Source organism: Pimephales promelas, chromosome 4 (genome assembly GCF_988280905.1).
Source record: "Pimephales promelas chromosome 4, fPimPro1.hap1.1, whole genome shotgun sequence".
Taxonomy (NCBI): Eukaryota; Metazoa; Chordata; class Actinopteri; order Cypriniformes; family Leuciscidae; genus Pimephales; species Pimephales promelas.
This window is the reverse complement of record NC_142772.1, coordinates 913982-931559: the sequence shown is the minus strand read 5'-3', so window position 1 is coordinate 931559 and position 17578 is coordinate 913982. Positions and strand designations below refer to the sequence as shown.

Below are 17578 nucleotides of genomic sequence, written 5' to 3'. Positions count from 1 at the left end.
TATGCAAATGAGCCCCGACTACTAGTTAGTTCCAATGATCTTCACTTTATAATACGGATCCAAATAATTAGTAAGTACCAAGTATTACTAGATACTTCTGTGGGAATTACTAATTATTTGGATCCGTATTATAAAGTGAAGATCATTGGAACTAACTAGTAATTACTCAAGTGTTACTACATGATCTAGTCATGATTTGTGCAACCGTTTGAGATTTTTGGTGAACTTTAGTATACTTTTAGAAAATGTCTTTAGTAACACTTGAGTCATTACTAGTTCGTTCCAATGATCTTCACTTTATAATACGAATCCAAATAATTAGTAACTCCCACAGAAGTATCTAGTAACACTTTCATCTGTGAGCTATTACTTACTAATTCGTTAATAAGAGTTTCTTTTAGTTAATAGTAGTTACTAGATTATTAATAAACTTTTTCAGTAGTTCTCTGGGAAGTATTAAAAAAATAGTAGTTATTGATTTCTTAATAGTGAACTACCACTTTCGTCTGTGCGCTATTACTTACTAGTTTGTTAATCAGAGTTTCTTGTTAGTTAATAATAGTTACTAGATTGTTAATATTGTGTTACTCATTAGTTCTTATAGTTATTCATTAACGAAGAAACCGTATTCTAAAGTGTTACCGGGGTTTTTACTTCTGGAACAGGCTCAACCAATCACAATCAAGCAGTGTAGAGATGTTTTCCAATCTTGTGCAATAAAAAACGTGAACTTGTGAAGGTTTGCTTATTTAAAGTCTGGATCGGTGTGTTTGACCAATGAATGCACACACACATACACACACACACACTTCTGGATGTCGAGTTTGAAGGTTCTTGAATCCTTCTGTAGTTTGAAGAGAGTATAGACTAGGCTCTATAAAGACGTATAAATGAGAAAAAATACAAAGGAAACCAGGGTTTGTCGTCAAGTGCTTTTTACTTCAGCTCATCAATAGCTTTTTCAACAATTGCGAATACCTCGTCCACCGGCAGCTCAGAGTTTATCTGGAGGAGGAGAGAGAGAGAAACATTCAACGGGTTAAACTGAGGACAACTAACAGACGAGCAATGGCTACGCTTACACGCAACCAGATAATCCGCTAGAAATGGGATTGACGCTCAATCGCAGTGAAAAGCCTTCATGTAAATGCCCTACTCGATCCGATTGCGCTCGATACCAATGACATTTCGATAGGATTGAAAGTTTATTCCTTTGCTTATCCGATCGAGAGAACATGTAAACACTTGATCAGATTGAAAACCGAAACTGAAAGGAATGCGCATGTGCAGTGACAGAAATAGCGTAATGATGTAGAAATAGCGGAAATGACGTAAAAATAGCGAAAATGACGTACAAATAGCGTAATGACTTAGAAATAGCGAAAATGATATAGAAATAGCGTTATGATGTAGAAATAGCGTTATGATGTAGAAATAACGCAATGACGTAGAAATAGCGAAAATGATATAGAAATAGCGTTATGATGTAAAAATAGCGTTATGACGTAGAAATAACGCAATGACGTAGAAATAGCGTAATGACGTAGAAATAGCGAAAATGACGTAGAAATAGCTAATGACGTAGAAATAGCGAAAATGACGTAGAAATAGCATAATGATGCAGAAATAGCGTAATGATGTAGAAATAACGCAATGACGTAGAAATAGCGAAAATGACGTAGAAATAGCGCAATGATGCAGAAATAGTGTAATGCTATAGAAATAGCGCAAGGATGTAGAAATACAGAAAATGACGTAGAAATAGCGAAAATGACGTAGAAATAGCGTAATGACGTAGAACGTAGAAATAGCGTAATGACGTAGAAATAGCGAAAATGACGTAGAAATAGCGTAATGATGCAGAAATAGCATAATGCTGTAGAAATAGCGTAATGATGTAGAAATACAGAAAATGACGTAGAAATAGCGTAATGACGTAGAACGTAGAAATAGCGTAATGACGTAGAAATAGCGAAAATGACGTAGAAATAGCGTAATGATGCAGAAATAGCATAATGCTGTAGAAATAGCGTAATGATGCAGAAATACAGAAAATGACGTAGAAATAGCGTAATGACGTAAAAATAGCGAAAATGACGTAGAAATAGCACAATGATGTAGAAATAGCGTAATGACTTAGAAATAGCGTAATGATGTAGAAATAGTGAGCATAATGACGTAGAATTAGCGTAATGACGTAGAAATAGCGTAATGATGTAGAAATAGCTTAATGACAGAAATAGCGTAATGACAGAAATAGCGTAATGACAGAAATAGCGTAATGATGTAGAAATAGTGAGCATAATGACGTAGAATTAGCGTAATGACGTAGAAATAGCGTAATGGTGTAGAAATAGCTTAATGACAGAAATAGCGTAATGACAGAAATAGCGTAATGACAGAAATAGCGTAATGATGTAGAAATAGCGTAATGAGGTAGAAATAGTGTAAAATGTAGAAATAGCGTAATGATGTTGAAATAGTATAATGATGTTGAAATAGCGTAATGACAGAAATAACGTAATGATGTAGAAATAGTGTAATGACATAGAAATAGCGTAATGATGCTGAAATATTGTAACGATATAAAAATTCATCAATCAGAATGAATTCAGTCGCAATGACGCAGAAGTTGTGTGTGTAAACGCAGGCTGTGAGATGTGTAACTGAATGATGTTTCAGGAGAATGTAACGCTCGTCACCTTCCTCACGATGCCGCGCTGCTCGTAGAAAGCGATGACGGGTTCGGTGGCTTTGTAATACAGATCCAGTCTCTTCTTAATGGTCTCCTCGTTGTCGTCGGCTCGGCCGCTGGTCTCGCCGCGCTTCATGAGTCTCTTCACCATCGTCTCGCCCTTCGCATCGATGTACAACAGCAGAGCCGGAGCGCCGATCTGACCCAACACACACACAGAGAGAGAGAGGAGATTCATGACTTACTCATGACAGCTCATCTGTTATCAACAGTTACTCATCAGTTATCATTTTAACGTATAACTTCCAATACTAAACTAATGTAGCCCTTTAGGTTTTGGCTTTGAGTTAACGATGGTAAATGAAGATTTGAATGTCTATGTTGATGACAGATGATGGCAAATAGTTCTTCTACCTTCTTCTCGAACTCCTCTCCCTGTTTGACTTCTCGAGGGTATCCGTCAATCAGGTAACCCTTCGAGGTGTCCGCCTTGGCGATCATGGCGTCCTTGATCATGTCCAGGACCGTGTCCTGCAGAGAGCAGAGTATCATCAGAACGCTCTTATTGTCCTCACCTTCACTGTGGCAGCCAGGGCTTGAAATTAACTTTTTCACGGCTAATTTGGCTGCTAAATTTTTAAGTTACCGGCCATTCAGAACTTCTACAAGCCAAAAATAAATAAACAAACCAGATTAACTATGTCACAGTATATTTATATACTATGGAAGCTTGTTTCCGCCACAGAATGAAAAACAAAAAAGGTAATTGCGACTTTTTATCTCACAATTGCGAGTTTACATTTATTCAGAGAAATAAAGTTGCAATTCTGAGAAATAAAGTCGCAATTGCGAGGAAAAAAAAAGACAGAATGGCGAGATTTAAACACAATTGTGACTTTTTTCCTCAGAATTGCGTGAAATAAATTCTCAAATGTGCATTATAAAGTCAGAACTGCAAGATATAAAGTCACTTTATACATTCAATCGCGTGTTGCGTCAGAATTATGAGATAAAAACTTGCAATTGCGAGAAATATACTTAAAATTCTGACTTTTTTTTCCGAATTGCACGATTATATCTCGCAATTATGACTTTATAATACGCAATTGTGAGATATAAATTCAGAATTGCGCAATATAAAGTCGCAATTGTGAGAGAAAAGTCACAATTGTTATTTTTTTCTCTCGCAATTCTAACTTTCTAACACGCAATAGCGACTTTATTTCAAGCAATTCTGACTTTATTTCTCAAAATTGCGACTTTATTTCTCACGTATTCTGAATATTTATTTATTTCTCACGAATTCTGACCAATTCACCGATTCAGAATTGTGAATTGTGAAATCTCGCCATTCTGGCTTTTTTTCTCGCATTTGCGACTTTATTTCTCAGAATTACGACTTTATTTCACAGAATTGTGACTTTATATCTCGCAATTGTGAGATAAAAAGTCGCAATTATTTATTAATTTATTTTTTATTCAGTGGCGGAAACAAGCTTCCATAATATACAGGTGAAACTCGAAAAACTTTAATATTGTGCAAAGGTTAATTTATTTCAGAAATTCAACTTAAAAGGTGAAACTAATATATTATATAGACTCACTACAAGCAAAGTGAGATTCAAGCCTTTATTTGTTATAATTTTGATGATTATTGGCTTACAGCTTATGAAAACCCCAAATTCAAAATTAGAATATTGTGAAAAGGTTTTCAAACCAGGCATTTACACAAACTTCCCCAGCAAAGTGAATAAACATAATAAATAACACGCCAAATTTGACAGCATAACTAGTTGATTTTAACCCGCATTTGGTGTTCATTGAAACCCTGCTGACCGGGCCAGACGCGCACTGACCAGAGGCACGAGTTCTCCTTTCTGCATGATGGCCTGCAGCTGTTTTCCCCTTTCGGAGCCGGACGCCACCTCGGCTCGCAGAAGGTCACCAGAGGACAGGTGTGTGTAGCCGTACTTCGCCACGATCTTCTCACACTGGGTGCCTTTCCCAGACCCGGGGCCACCTGACCACACGGAGGGAGAAACACGGATCATTTACTTTAAAAGAGTCTCTTCTGCTCATCAAGGATGTATTAATTTGATTAAAAATACTGTAAAAATGTGAAATATTATTGTTATTTATAATATCTATTTTCTATGTGAATATAATTTATTCCTGTGATCAAAGCTGAATTTTCAGCATCATTACTCCAGTCTTCAGTGTCACATGACCCTACAGAAATCACTCTAATATGATGATCTGATGCTCAAGAAACAATCATGATTATTATCAATGATTTGAGCATCAGATCATTAGTTTTGAAAGTTGTGAAGTGTAAAAGTAACTCAACTTACCCACGACAAAGACGATCTTAGCATTTTTAATTTTATCTGTGAAACAACAAATCCATTCAAATTAGTCCAAATGTAACATCTGAATCAACAGAGGCTGCATTTCTATTATTATTAGGCTACTGTGTGTAAATACTGATCATCTGAGATCTCAGTCCTATCAAACTCTCTTGGGATCTGAAGTTGTGAATGTTTCTGGCCGAATACCTCACCCTCTGGTTTCGCCACAGCTAATTTACTTGAACATCCCGACCCCATTTTCTGACACACACTTTCCTTCAGGTAGATCTGAATGCTTGAGGTCGCCATGGCAACTGTTGCCAACATCTCCCATGGCAACGGTGAAGAAGAGCTTCACACAACAGGTTTGACCCTGAACTCTACATGTAAAGTCTGTATAGTCATACCAAAAATTATTCAGACACCAAATATTATTTTTGATATATTTTTACTAGTGTGTGCAGGACACTATAGTTCATTTATGTAAGTGAGGAGAGCAAAATAAATTAAACTGTGACATATTAATACACAAATATTCTTCATACAGTGAATGTATAACAATTTGGGACCAAAAATTATTCTTTGACCTGACCATGTTTTGCTGAAGTGTGTTTTCTGTAATTGCTACACACACACTGAACAACATGAAGCATTGCTTGGTCACTGGTTGAGCTAAACTGGTATTATCTACAGTAATTGTGTAGTTAAATTTAACAGCTGACAGATATTCAACATAATTCATGTGTGAGAATCTAACAGAAGGACGGACAAAACCAGTCAAATATCCACTGATCTGAGTTCTGCTCATATTTTATAACCTTTTTCAAAATAACCAGTGATTATGTGGGAAAAGTTGAAGGTGTCTGAATACATTTTTTGTTTGACTATATATTCACGAGGTAGCTACCCAGATTGTACATTTCTTCAACACCAAATATCAATGACTTCAACACAATCTATAATTTGTAAAATATTAAATTTATTCACAGACAATAAAAAAATAATAATAACAATAAATAAATAAATAAATAAATATTTGACTAAATGGCAACGGCAAATGGCAAAAAAGTACAGTTTGGCACGTAGCCTAAATGTTTTCGTCCGTAAACAAAAACTTCTGATTAACATGAGGGTGTCAAATCTATCCGAAATTATATTTACTCTTTATAAGCAATTATTCAATAAAGAGGTCGATAAACTAGTCAGTCAGCAAGTAAAACGAAACGACCGTTAATATTTAAATTAGGCGCGGTTTTCTGTGGAAGACAAGAGAAGGTGCGTGAGGTAAGTAGATATTTTAATATTTAAGTTCATATTGTAGCTATAAATTTGGATTTAGCTGATTACAGCACGTTTTAATTTAGCCTTGAACTCATTTCAACATAAATTCTAGCTATTAAACTAATTTCAGAGCTCTGTATTGGTCATTACACCAAAACATCTGCAGCGTTTTAATTGGTAGGCCTATGCTATTTTATTAAAATAACCTGAAAATAACCATTAGGGAATGTTCTGTATGTTGATTTTTTTGGGCTATTAAAAAAACACCCTGCAAGCTGGTTAACGCTTCCCGTTGTGGAACTGTGGTTAAATTGTTCGATTCTGCATCGGTTCGTTCGTTTCATTCGGTTCTCAAAGCAGCATAAGACTGTTTCCTCAAAAAAAAATATTTGTATGCATTTTTTTTGTCATCAATAACTCAAAACTGAGTAGTTGTTTATATTTTTTCCTCTTTCTCGCAACTGTTATAGAGAACTACAGAACCTCTTGCAATACAACGAGTGTCCACGCGATGTCACCAGAGGCCATAACAACTCGATGACTCATGATAAGAAGCTTATTTGGGTGGTCATACACGGACTGCCATCTGTTTATTCGTTATTGCATCTATTTGGTAGCGTTAGCGATATTTCTGTTTGTCATTGACATAAATTCGCACAGTGATCCAGTTGGACAGTCCCGAATGTGTGTGTGTATAAAGGTCAGTTTCTCCATCTGTATGTAGTATGTTTGGCTCTTCCCGAAGGATTGTTATTCCTCACACGTCTGCTTTTAACAATCAATCTCTTTCATTCAAGGGACTGACTCCATAAAACAATCGCCAATGCACGTCTAATAGATCCATACAATATTGTAGAGGAAAGAAATCTGCTCACCTGCCATGGTTGTCTGTTATGTGAGAGATTATCCTGCAATAAAAGACAAAAAATTAGTCCAAGTATAAACGGCACTACTTGTATTGTTGATTTGAAGTCCAGCCACTTATTCTCTAATAAACCTCCATCAGTCCGTTCAAAATCATGTCGGATGCGAGCAGATAATAACAAAACAGAAACCGAAACGAATCACAGAATTAAACGAGAGCTGTTTTGTGGTGCTGCTGTGCCTTTAAGATTACTGACACGCGTGAGGCGGAAGAACATTGTTTTGGTTGTAGCGCTCTGCGGATCAATACAGTTCGACGTGGACACGAGCAGATAAACACAAAAATAACATGTTGTTTAGTTTGTATAACCCATTATTCTTCGGGGTGTTTTGAATGATCCGCGTGGTCAATTCTTCTCGTTCGTATTGTATTTTTTTTACTGCTGGATCTATATCACGTGACCCGCGGAGACCGTATGCAATTTCGCGGGAAGCGATATTCCGGGAAATCAGTCCCGAGTCCCGACCGCTCTAAAATTTTAATAATCATGATTTCAAGGAGGGATTAACCATCAGCAGTTCACACACATAGGCAGAAACAACACAAGCTTTTACACTTTTACCACAGTGCTTCTGCTGATCAGTGCAAATGTGCTCATGTGTTGATCTGTGTAGTTTAGTGACAATAAATGCTCTTTCTGGCAGTTTTGAAAGTTGAAAGTTACAGTATGTTTCTGCAGTTCAGGTTACAACAGGGCCAAAAGAGAACAAATGTGTTTTTCACTCCTCCCATAGTGGGATTGCAGAAAAAAAAATGTTTTTTATCTAACATAACCGATTTTGTAAGAAAATAAATCATAAAAGGGGTTTATTTTGTTTAAAAATCCTATAAATGTTTGAGGTGGGGAGGACACTTGTAAAAGACACAGTACTGAAACAATTGCTAGTGTTCCCAACTTCCCATTAAAGGAGTAGTTCACTCGCCCCCATGTCATCCAAGATGTCCATGTCTTTCTTTCTTCAGTCGAAAATAAATTAAGGTTTTTGATGAAAACATTGCAGGATTTTCTCCATATAATGGACTTCAATGGGGTCCAAACGGTTCAAGGTCCAAATGAGAGTTTCAGTGCAGCTTCAAAGGGCTTTAAACGACACCAGACGATGAATAAGGGTCTTATATAGCGAAACGAGCGGTCATTTAAAAAATACATTAAAAAAATTACGTTTTATAAGCACAAATGCTCGCCTTGCTCTGTTCTGTGATGCGCGTTCGTGACTCTCCAGTTCGAACTCGTTCAGCAAAATTAAGAAATCTTTTTTTGAGTAATTTCGTTCATTTCGTTCGTTGAATGAATAAGTTCAAACAGGAGAGTCGCGAACGCGACGTTTTTTTAGCGCTTTTAAGCTGGACTGAAACTGTCATTTGGACCTTGAACTGTTTGGACCCCATTGAAGTCCATTATATGGAGAAAATCCTGGAATGTTTTCATCAAAAACCTTCATTTCTTTTCGACTGAAGAAAGAAAGACATGGACATCTTGGATGACACGGGGGTGAGTAAATTATCAGCAAAAGTTTTTTTTTAAGTGATCTAATTCTTCAAGTTATTAAAACAATATTTCTGAACGTTCAAAACGTCCAGTTTTTTTTAAATCAACAAACTTTAAGGAAATTGTGAATGTGGTTTTTGAATGTCTTCTGAAACGAGTAATAACCCACAGGTGAAACCCGAAAAATTAGAATATTGTGCAAAAGTTAATTTATTTCAGTAATTCAACTTAAAAGGTTGAAACTAATATATTATATAGACTCATTACATGCAAAGTGAGATATTTAAAGCCTTTATTTGATGTAATTATGATGATTATGGTTTACAGACATGAAAACATTTTCACAATATTCTAATTTTGAATTTGGGGTGAAAGTCATTTACTGAACTTTTTATTTTTATTAACTTTTTATAAAAATTAATTTTTATTTAACTTTTTATTTATCAATTACTGAACTTTTGCACCATATTCACATTTTTCGAGTTTCACCTGTATATTTACAAATGTTAGACGAACATCCAACTAAAATGTTCCATAGATGATGTTTTTGTGCTAACGTTTTGAGAACATTATTTAAACATACAGTTTTTTCTTGGTTATGTGAACATTCCATTTCATCATTCTTCAAACATTATCAGAATGTTACTTTTGAATGTTCTCTGAACGTTCCGAAACAAGTCGTTACATTTAAAAAAACGTCCAATTAAAACGTTCGATGTATAAATAATGTTTTTGTGCAAATGTTTTGAGAACATCACTCAAGTACGAACACTTTATTACCGTTACTGTAAGAAAGTTTGTTCATAGTGTTGAATATGTTATCAGCGCCTGTACCTGTAAATCAAACTCTGGATTAAGAGGCTCTGTGAGAAGCTTATGAACAAACGTGACATATTTGAGCTGTCACTTTGACGGGTCACGCCTCAAACCCAAACCAGAACAGGAACACACACTGCACAAATGATATGAGCGTTACTGTAAACAGCGTGAAGGCGACTGGAACTCAAAACTCTCAAACTCTTTATTCATTCTCATTTATTTATACTCTGTTATTGCTGCAGAGGTATTTAATGCTCTCAAGAGTGTGTTTATATAATTCTACTTCACATCTCAAGCACAGCATGCAGTTTAACTAATGCATGTTAGTAAGTGTATAAAGTCTAGATTAGTGACGCTCACACACCACAGGATTTATGAAAGCATAAAGACTCAAACCGCCATTATAAAGAGTGTGTCTTACTGTTCTGAGAGCTCAGCTGAGATACTCTGCCCTGGTGCGTCTGACGGCAAGTGTAAACAGATCCTTTTCTCTTGGTCATGTGACCTGCAATACTTCTCATGCAAATGCTGTAGAGGCTGGTCTTTCTGCTCTTTGCTTTAAAAGAGTGGCACTACTTTAATGAAGATGAATATCGTCTCGAGTGCATGATCTCTGCTCACAGTTGGAGCTTTTGCTGTGGCTTTGAGATAACTGTGTCGAAGGTTTTACACTACAGACTGATTTTCATACAAGACATTAGTCGAATAAATGTGTTCGGATCTATTGTTAGCTCTGACCTTTAACCCCATAACTGATTGAATGCAACACAAAATGTGTTTTGAAAAAGATCGTGACATTGTTTTTATTAGTAGTATGTCTTTGAGGACAAAAATATGTTTTAAGAACGTTTAAGTGCTTCCATACAGTTTTAAAAACGTTGTTTCTTGGTTATTATGTGAACATTCCATTTGATCATTCTTTGAACATTATCGGAATGTTACTTTTGAATGTCCTCTGAACGTTCCGGAACAAGTCGTTACATTTAAAAAACGTTTGATGTTTAAATTTTTGAGTTTTGAGGACGTTATTAAAGATCGGATAACTTTGAACGAGCGTTCTAGTAATGTTACTGGAAGAACGTTTGTTGATAAAATTAATTGAGAGGAACATTATATATTATACGTTATATACGTATATATATAAACGTTATATATTATAAGGTACAAAAAACTGTTCAAGACTCACAATTTCTTAGTTACTTAGAGACTCACTGATGATGGCTTAGGCCGAAACGCGTCTGTGTGGACATGGTGAATGAATAAATCTTCATGAGATTTAACTAGAGAGTGCGGTTCTTCTTCTTTACTTAGAGACTCAAACATTGCAAAGTATGTACAGTCAAACCCACATTTATTCAGACATCTCTCACATTATCAGTTTATGCGTTATAGTTTAAGAATATGGTGATAAATATGAGCAGAACTTCTGTTGGACTCTCACACATGAATTATGTTGAATATCTGTTAAATTACACAATTAGATAATACCAGTTTAGCTCAACCAGTGATCAAGCATTGCTTGCAAAAATGATATCTTGTGTCTGAATAATTTTTGGTTTGACTGAAGTATATTTTTAGAAAATGTACTGGACTAGAATAATTAGAATATCGTGCAATGTATTTCAGTAATTCAAATTAAAAGGTGAAACTAATATATTTAGTATACAAGATCATATTTAAGAGGGCCGACATTTCTGTATTTAAAAGTGTAATGTAATATTCTAATTTTCTGAAATTTTAAATTTGGGTTTTTCAATATCATCATAATTCCCTTAGTTACTGTTGCTACATCCGTCAAACTTCATCTGCGCTCTGCGTGGCTTATGCTGTAACAGCTCATCCTGCTGAAATGTTATCAAACTTTCATAAAGCAGCAAATAAAGTGTCCGATAGAAGTAGGCAAAAGGTGCTGCAATATGCGTTCGAAGGCTATATTCAAGACATACAGGTGAAACGCAAGAACAACAAGGCATCCAAATAGAGGCAAAAGCATAATAACGTTACCGCTCACAGTCAAAAAATGAACCACCGCATTTCCTACTAATGGAGACGGAGGCTGGGACTAACAATATCAGAGAGCAACCGTTAGGTCTCTATTCACTTCTATAATCGTTATTACAGAGCAAACAGACTACACGAGTATAACGTTGTATTTATTAGCAGCTAGCGTATCAACAACCCGTATAAGAACCGAAATCATAACCTAAAACATTATAAAACAGTCTAACTAGTATAACTTCACACTCACAGTAAGGTTAGAAGTAAAAAGAGATGTGCTTGTTGATGTTTGCGGGGTTTAGCTGACTGAGGACATCCACACAGTTTAACGTTAATCCAAAGACGACACTTGTCAGGATTTGACTTCGGTTTTGGGAAGAGAAAAATCGGACACCCCCTCCAACCTCTCTGGGAAACGCATATCTGTGTTACAAATGCCCGAGGCACAACGTTTAACCATATTTTTGATAAAATGAAGACGGTAATATCCTGCCGAGACCAAAAATGTGAGACGCCTGTGTTGAAAGTCAATGGAGCGCTGTGAAAAAGTGTCGGAGTCTGTGTGGGAGCTCGTTCTTGGCTGCGCTGTGATTGGTCAATCTACATTCTTGGGCGTGGCTTAGCCAAAGGTGAATTATAACTTTTGCACAATATTCTAATTTTCTAGTTTTACCTGTATGTTGTGGCGACCGTTGTAGATGAACCCACAAGTCTGCTCATGTTTGCTTGCAAATATTGAAATATAAGGAAGTTCCCTTTAAAAATCCGAATCGCTTCCTCGTCTAGTGTAATAACTAATAACTATGGTATGCATTGACACCAAGAGAGAGAGAGAGTACCTTATTATAGCATATAAAGTCTCACATACACTGTGGTGAGTTTCTTATATGTACACGCAAGTAATACGCCAGACGGAAGTGCTTCTGAAAAGCCACTTTTGGTGTAAAAATGGTTGATAAAGAGACTTTAGCAGGTTTTTCTCTCCATGAACTGGTCTTGCGGTGCGATGTGTGTTTTGTGGAGTATTATGTAACGAGTGTGCTGATCTTCTCTCCAGTTGCTGTGATGGTTTATGACCCCGGGTCACGGTAAATGTCACCGAAGGCCTGAATCAGCACTGGACGCTTTAGGACTCCCGCTCGGGCCAATTATGGGGATTGTGATGGACTCTACAGCATGCGGGACTGTTGTGCTGGCATTCACTGGTAAGAATATGGCCAAGTTACATGTTCAATTGTAGAGTTATGAACTATGTGTGTTATTCCCTGGAAACGCTGGATTTTGTGGCCTGTTTATGTCCCGATGGCCGCCAGCTTGAGTAATTAATTGAGCACTCAATGGTCATTATTTGATAGATTGCAGTGTTTAGTGTGTCGTGCAAAAGACATTTAAAATAAAGCATTTATTTTAGTTTTAAATGTTTGTTTCACGTTGGAATATCAGCAATATGGCCACATGGATCTGCTCCTCAAAGTATGAATGACATAAACATAAATGAAAAATATTGCTGCTTATGAGTCATTCTGGCTATACAAAGCAGTATATAATATATAAATTAATAAACATATAAACTCAAACACACTGTTCAATTTTACACACACACACACACACACACACACACACACACATATACATATATATTTGTATGTATTATATAATGCTGCCGAAGGCACAAGTCTACTCATGTTTTATTTCAAATATGGAACTATAAGGATTTTACTTTTAAAACAGTCTTATTTATTAGTTTTATTAAACATTTTTTGTTTTATGAACTATTTTCTGATACCCATTTAAACTTAAAAGCAAAGCTGAAGATGCAGTGAGGCGTCACACCAGAATTAGTGAAAGTTTAGAAAGGTTAGGATGGATGTCGGATCGGAGATTATGTAACATTTGGGAAATCACTTTAAGTTTTCGGTTACTAGAGAGCGCAACGGATCCGTGTCGGTGTGTGTGTGTGTGTGTGTGTGTGTGGAGAGAGGAGTTCTATATAAAGCTGGTGGGAGTGTGTGTTAGCAGCTGCTCATGCTTCAGTCCCTCACACTGATCACTCATGGGTCTCTTAAACATCCTGCAGTTGTAATATATATATATATATATATATATATATATATATATATATATATATATATATATATATATATATATATATATATATTATCATTGTAATGAAAATTGCCCATGTTTGCTTTAAAAATAGAACATTCCTTGAAGATGCACAGGAAGTGACATCATATGCAGAATATAACTGGTAATCTCAGCATGTTCTCAGTTTTAATTAAAATTGTGGGGGGGGTTTTCACTTCATTTGCCAAGTTAAAGATAAATGATTAAAGAAATAATTCTTGTCAATAGAAGTTAATGAATAAATGCAAAGTAAAATGTATTCCTAAATTATATCATATAATATAGTATAAAAGTTCATTTAAATGTTGTAAATAAAATGTAAATATAAAATATATAAACCTTATATATATATATATATATATATATATATGATCAAACAAATAATTATTGTTACAAAATAACATTTATTAAATAATATTATATAGGCTAATAAGTTAATTTAAATATTGTCATTAAAATTGTAAATAAATGTTATAAAAATATATAAACATACATATATAATTTAATCTGTATAAACATGAGTTGCAACAGAAGTGCAAACACAGTTTCAAAACTGGCAGATGTCATATGTAATAAATGTAAAATAACATTTAATGAAATAACATAATGACATAAGTTTATGAACAACATTTTCATGAAGAGCTCAGGTTAGGTACATACTCAAATAAGTCCTGAGTACTATAGCGTAACGGTTAGGGTTTAGTTTAGGGTTAGTTATAGTAATTATGCATAATATATTACTATACGCGTCGTAACATGTAACTTCGTCACTTTAAAATAAATGTTTCCAAGCTAATTTTTAGGAATACCAGCAGATTAAATTTCACATATGACCTCATAAATCAAGATTTAGAACGAGCTACATGTGTTTAATGAGCGTGGATCTGTGGACATCAATACGGGAAACCTCGATACCGTCCTGTCACGTAGATTCATAACCAACAGACCCGGCGCTAAAAAAAGATGTTCCTTTGCAGCTGTCGATCACTGTTAAACAGAACGCTTACAAAGGGGGTTTTCATGCTGCAAAAATAACCATTTTTCCTGGTTGGTTCTTACGTCCGCCGTTTTATCCCTTAAAACTGATCTTGGATCACCAAAATGACATATTAAAAAAAATAAACTATCTTGAATGTAACTCGACACCCTCGCCTCATTTAGTATGCGAGGTTCTATGAATATGCAAAAGAGCCCCGCCTCCACTCACTCACTCAGCTCAGAGATCCACTCGTTCACTCACATAAACATATAAGCAACAATAAAAACTTTAACAATTTTTTCTTAGTCTTCCCACTTTAAAGAAGCTTTTGCGCACATTTTAAACATTAAAGCCAATAAAGAAGGAAAACCGCAGGATGTTGGTGGTTCCCGCTGTTGCCATAGCGACAGAGTGCGCGCCGTAGCTTTAAGAGAGCGGCTCTGTTTGTTTGTTTGTTACGTAAACGAGGCTGTGTGTACGATAGAGAAACAGGCCTTTGTTTCCATCAGTGTGTGTTTATTCCTCAGCGGAAGTGAGGTCGTGTCTCATGATAAAGCATCATGGATTTGTCCTGTTTGACATTGCAGCTGAATAAACACAGAACTGACTCTGATTCTCATGCTACAGCAAGACCTTAAAGAGCTTAACTCACACACACACACACACACATTAAAGCCAGTCTCATTCACTCACTGCACTTCCTCTCCACTGACCTGTCTCTCTCTCTCTCTGTGTGTGTGTGTGTGTCCGGCTCCTGTCTGTGTGAGTGACCCGCTGCACGCCAGCCCTCCTTCGCTCAATGCAGCTTTATATAGACGCACGGCATTGTGGGAAGTCGGTGGGCTGGAGGAATGCAGGGATGGATCAGGATTGGCTCCTTCTCTGGTCACAATGTTGATTTCAGGCTGATTTTCACATGCATTTCTACACTTTTGGTGGATTTCAGACTTGAGTTGAGTTAAACATATATTAAAATGTATTTTTTTTTTCTTGTCTAGGGGAGAAAATGTCTGTATTTCATAAAAACACACTGATAATTCTGACCAGGTCACATGTGGAAGTTTGTCCACCCTGTTACATCACATTTAAACAATGTGACAGGGCGGATGTTTTAAGCACATTACTAGCTAGAGTGGAGGCGGGGCTCATTTGCATATTCATAGAACTCTAAAATGAGGCGAGGGTGTCGAGTTACATTCAAGATATTTTAAGGCATAAGAACTTTTTTCAAGGAAAAAAAATGCTTAAATATGTCATTATGGTGATCAAAAAAAGTTTTAAGCTCATAAAGCACATTACTAGCTAGAGTGGAGGCGGGGCTCATTTGCATATTCATAGAACCCTAAATGAGGCGAGGGTGTCGAGTTACATTCAAGATATTTTAAGGCATAAGAACTTTTTTCAAGGAAAAAAAATGCTTAAATATGTCATTATGGTGATCAAAAAAAAGTTTTATGCTCATAAAGCACATTAGCTAGAGTGGAGGCGGGGCTTATTTGCATATTCATAGAACCCTAAATGAGGCGAGGGTGTCGAGTTACATTCAAGATATTTTAAGGCATAAGAACTTTTTTCAAGGAAAAAAAATGCTTAAATATGTCATTATGGTGATCAAAGATGAGTTTTAGGAGATAAAATGATTGACAAGTAACACTAATGCAACAGGGTGGATGTTTTAAGCTCATAAAGCGCATTACTAGCTAGAAAAGAAAAGATTTACATTTAGGTTTTATTAGCTATATAAAACCTGTTTTTACTAAAAGAAGCAAAGATTTTTATGTCCAGTATAAATTAATGTTCTGGTTTACACTATTAGATAAGTCTTCTAAATAAAAATGAGGAAAAGAGAGAAAACTTTACCTCCAAAGATATTATGTCACTTCTTGCAAGTCATGTGATTTAGTGAATGTGTTTAAAGCCCCCAAATAATTGTATCCCTTAAAACTAATCTTTGGTGATATCATATTTAAATATTTTATCCTTGAAAAATGCCTTAAAATATCTTGAATGTAACTCGACACCCTCGCCTCATTTAGTATGCTTGGTTCTATGAATATGAATATGCAAATGAGCCCCGCCTCCACTAACACACTGGTTGACGATCACACGTTGATCTGATTGGTTACAAGGTGGTTTGTGACGTCAGAAAGCGTGTTTTTGAAACTGTCTTTGGTTCACTGCAGTTTTAAGGAGGAAATACTCAATGCTGTCCACTTATCAACACACACATGGTGTGTGTTAAAGCGGATTAAAAATACATATAAATAACATTAAAAGCTGAGTCTGTGCGTTTAAACAATACATGCATTTTCATACTAAACATACAGAGCTCATGCTGACGTTTCCGAATCCATCACATTACAGGAGTTCAGGCATAACGGTGTGATATGTCAAAATAAATAATTTAATTAATACTTTTAATATATCAAGGATGCATTTCATTGATCAAAAGTTACAGTAAAACATGTTACAAAAGATTATATTTTAACTAAATGCTATTTTAACTTTCTATTTAACAAAAAAAAACCTGAAAAAATAAATGCATCACGGTTTACACACAAATATGACAGTTTTCAACACTGATAATAATCCTAAATGTTTCTTGAGCATCATTAGAGTGATTTCTGAATGCGACACTGAAGACTGGAGTAATGAAATTCAGGAATAAATTAGACTTTACTATATATTCACCTAAAAAACTTATGATTTAACTTATTTTTTCAGTGTTTTTTGGATCAAATAAAAAGAAAAGACACTTTTAGAAACATGAAAATCTTAAATTGTTAGTGATGTTTCTTCTAAAGTTTATTGGGAGGAAAACAACGACTCAATCATTTTCATACTGTAAAAAAATATAAAATAATGTGATGATTTGAGCAGAAGAGACTTATTTAAGCCGACCCCAAACTTTTGATCA

General features: G+C 35.6%; 1 protein-coding gene across 5 annotated transcripts; it reads right to left on the bottom strand.

Moving 5' to 3' along the window:
* Nucleotides 1-918: 918 nt before the first annotated feature.
* ak1 (adenylate kinase 1) lies at nucleotides 919-15477 on the bottom strand. Of its 5 annotated transcripts, none has more exons than XM_039661831.2 (7): nucleotides 15375-15477; nucleotides 7200-7232; nucleotides 5047-5082; nucleotides 4552-4715; nucleotides 3110-3226; nucleotides 2703-2894; nucleotides 919-1005 (listed from the first exon to the last, which is right to left on the bottom strand). In XM_039661831.2, exons 2-7 carry the CDS (start codon nucleotides 7204-7206, stop codon nucleotides 937-939), a joined length of 585 nt encoding a protein of 194 aa, XP_039517765.1. In that variant the 5' UTR covers nucleotides 7207-7232; nucleotides 15375-15477; the 3' UTR covers nucleotides 919-936. The 5 variants fall into 5 exon arrangements, with proteins under 5 accessions (XP_039517765.1, XP_039517767.1, XP_039517766.1 ...); XM_039661833.2 differs by having other exon boundaries at nucleotides 7200-7235; nucleotides 15380-15433; XM_039661832.2 differs by lacking the exon at nucleotides 15375-15477 and adding an exon at nucleotides 9979-10051.
* Nucleotides 15478-17578: the final 2101 nt, after the last annotated feature.

Coding starts and splice junctions, on each gene's coding strand:
- ak1 (XM_039661831.2), bottom strand. Junction 3,227..4,551: donor AAGGAGAACTCGTGCCTCTG/GTCAGTGCGCGT, acceptor TGCTCTCTGCAG/GACACGGTCCTGGACATGAT. Junction 2,895..3,109: donor GAGAGGAGTTCGAGAAGAAG/GTAGAAGAACTA, acceptor GTGTTGGGTCAG/ATCGGCGCTCCGGCTCTGCT.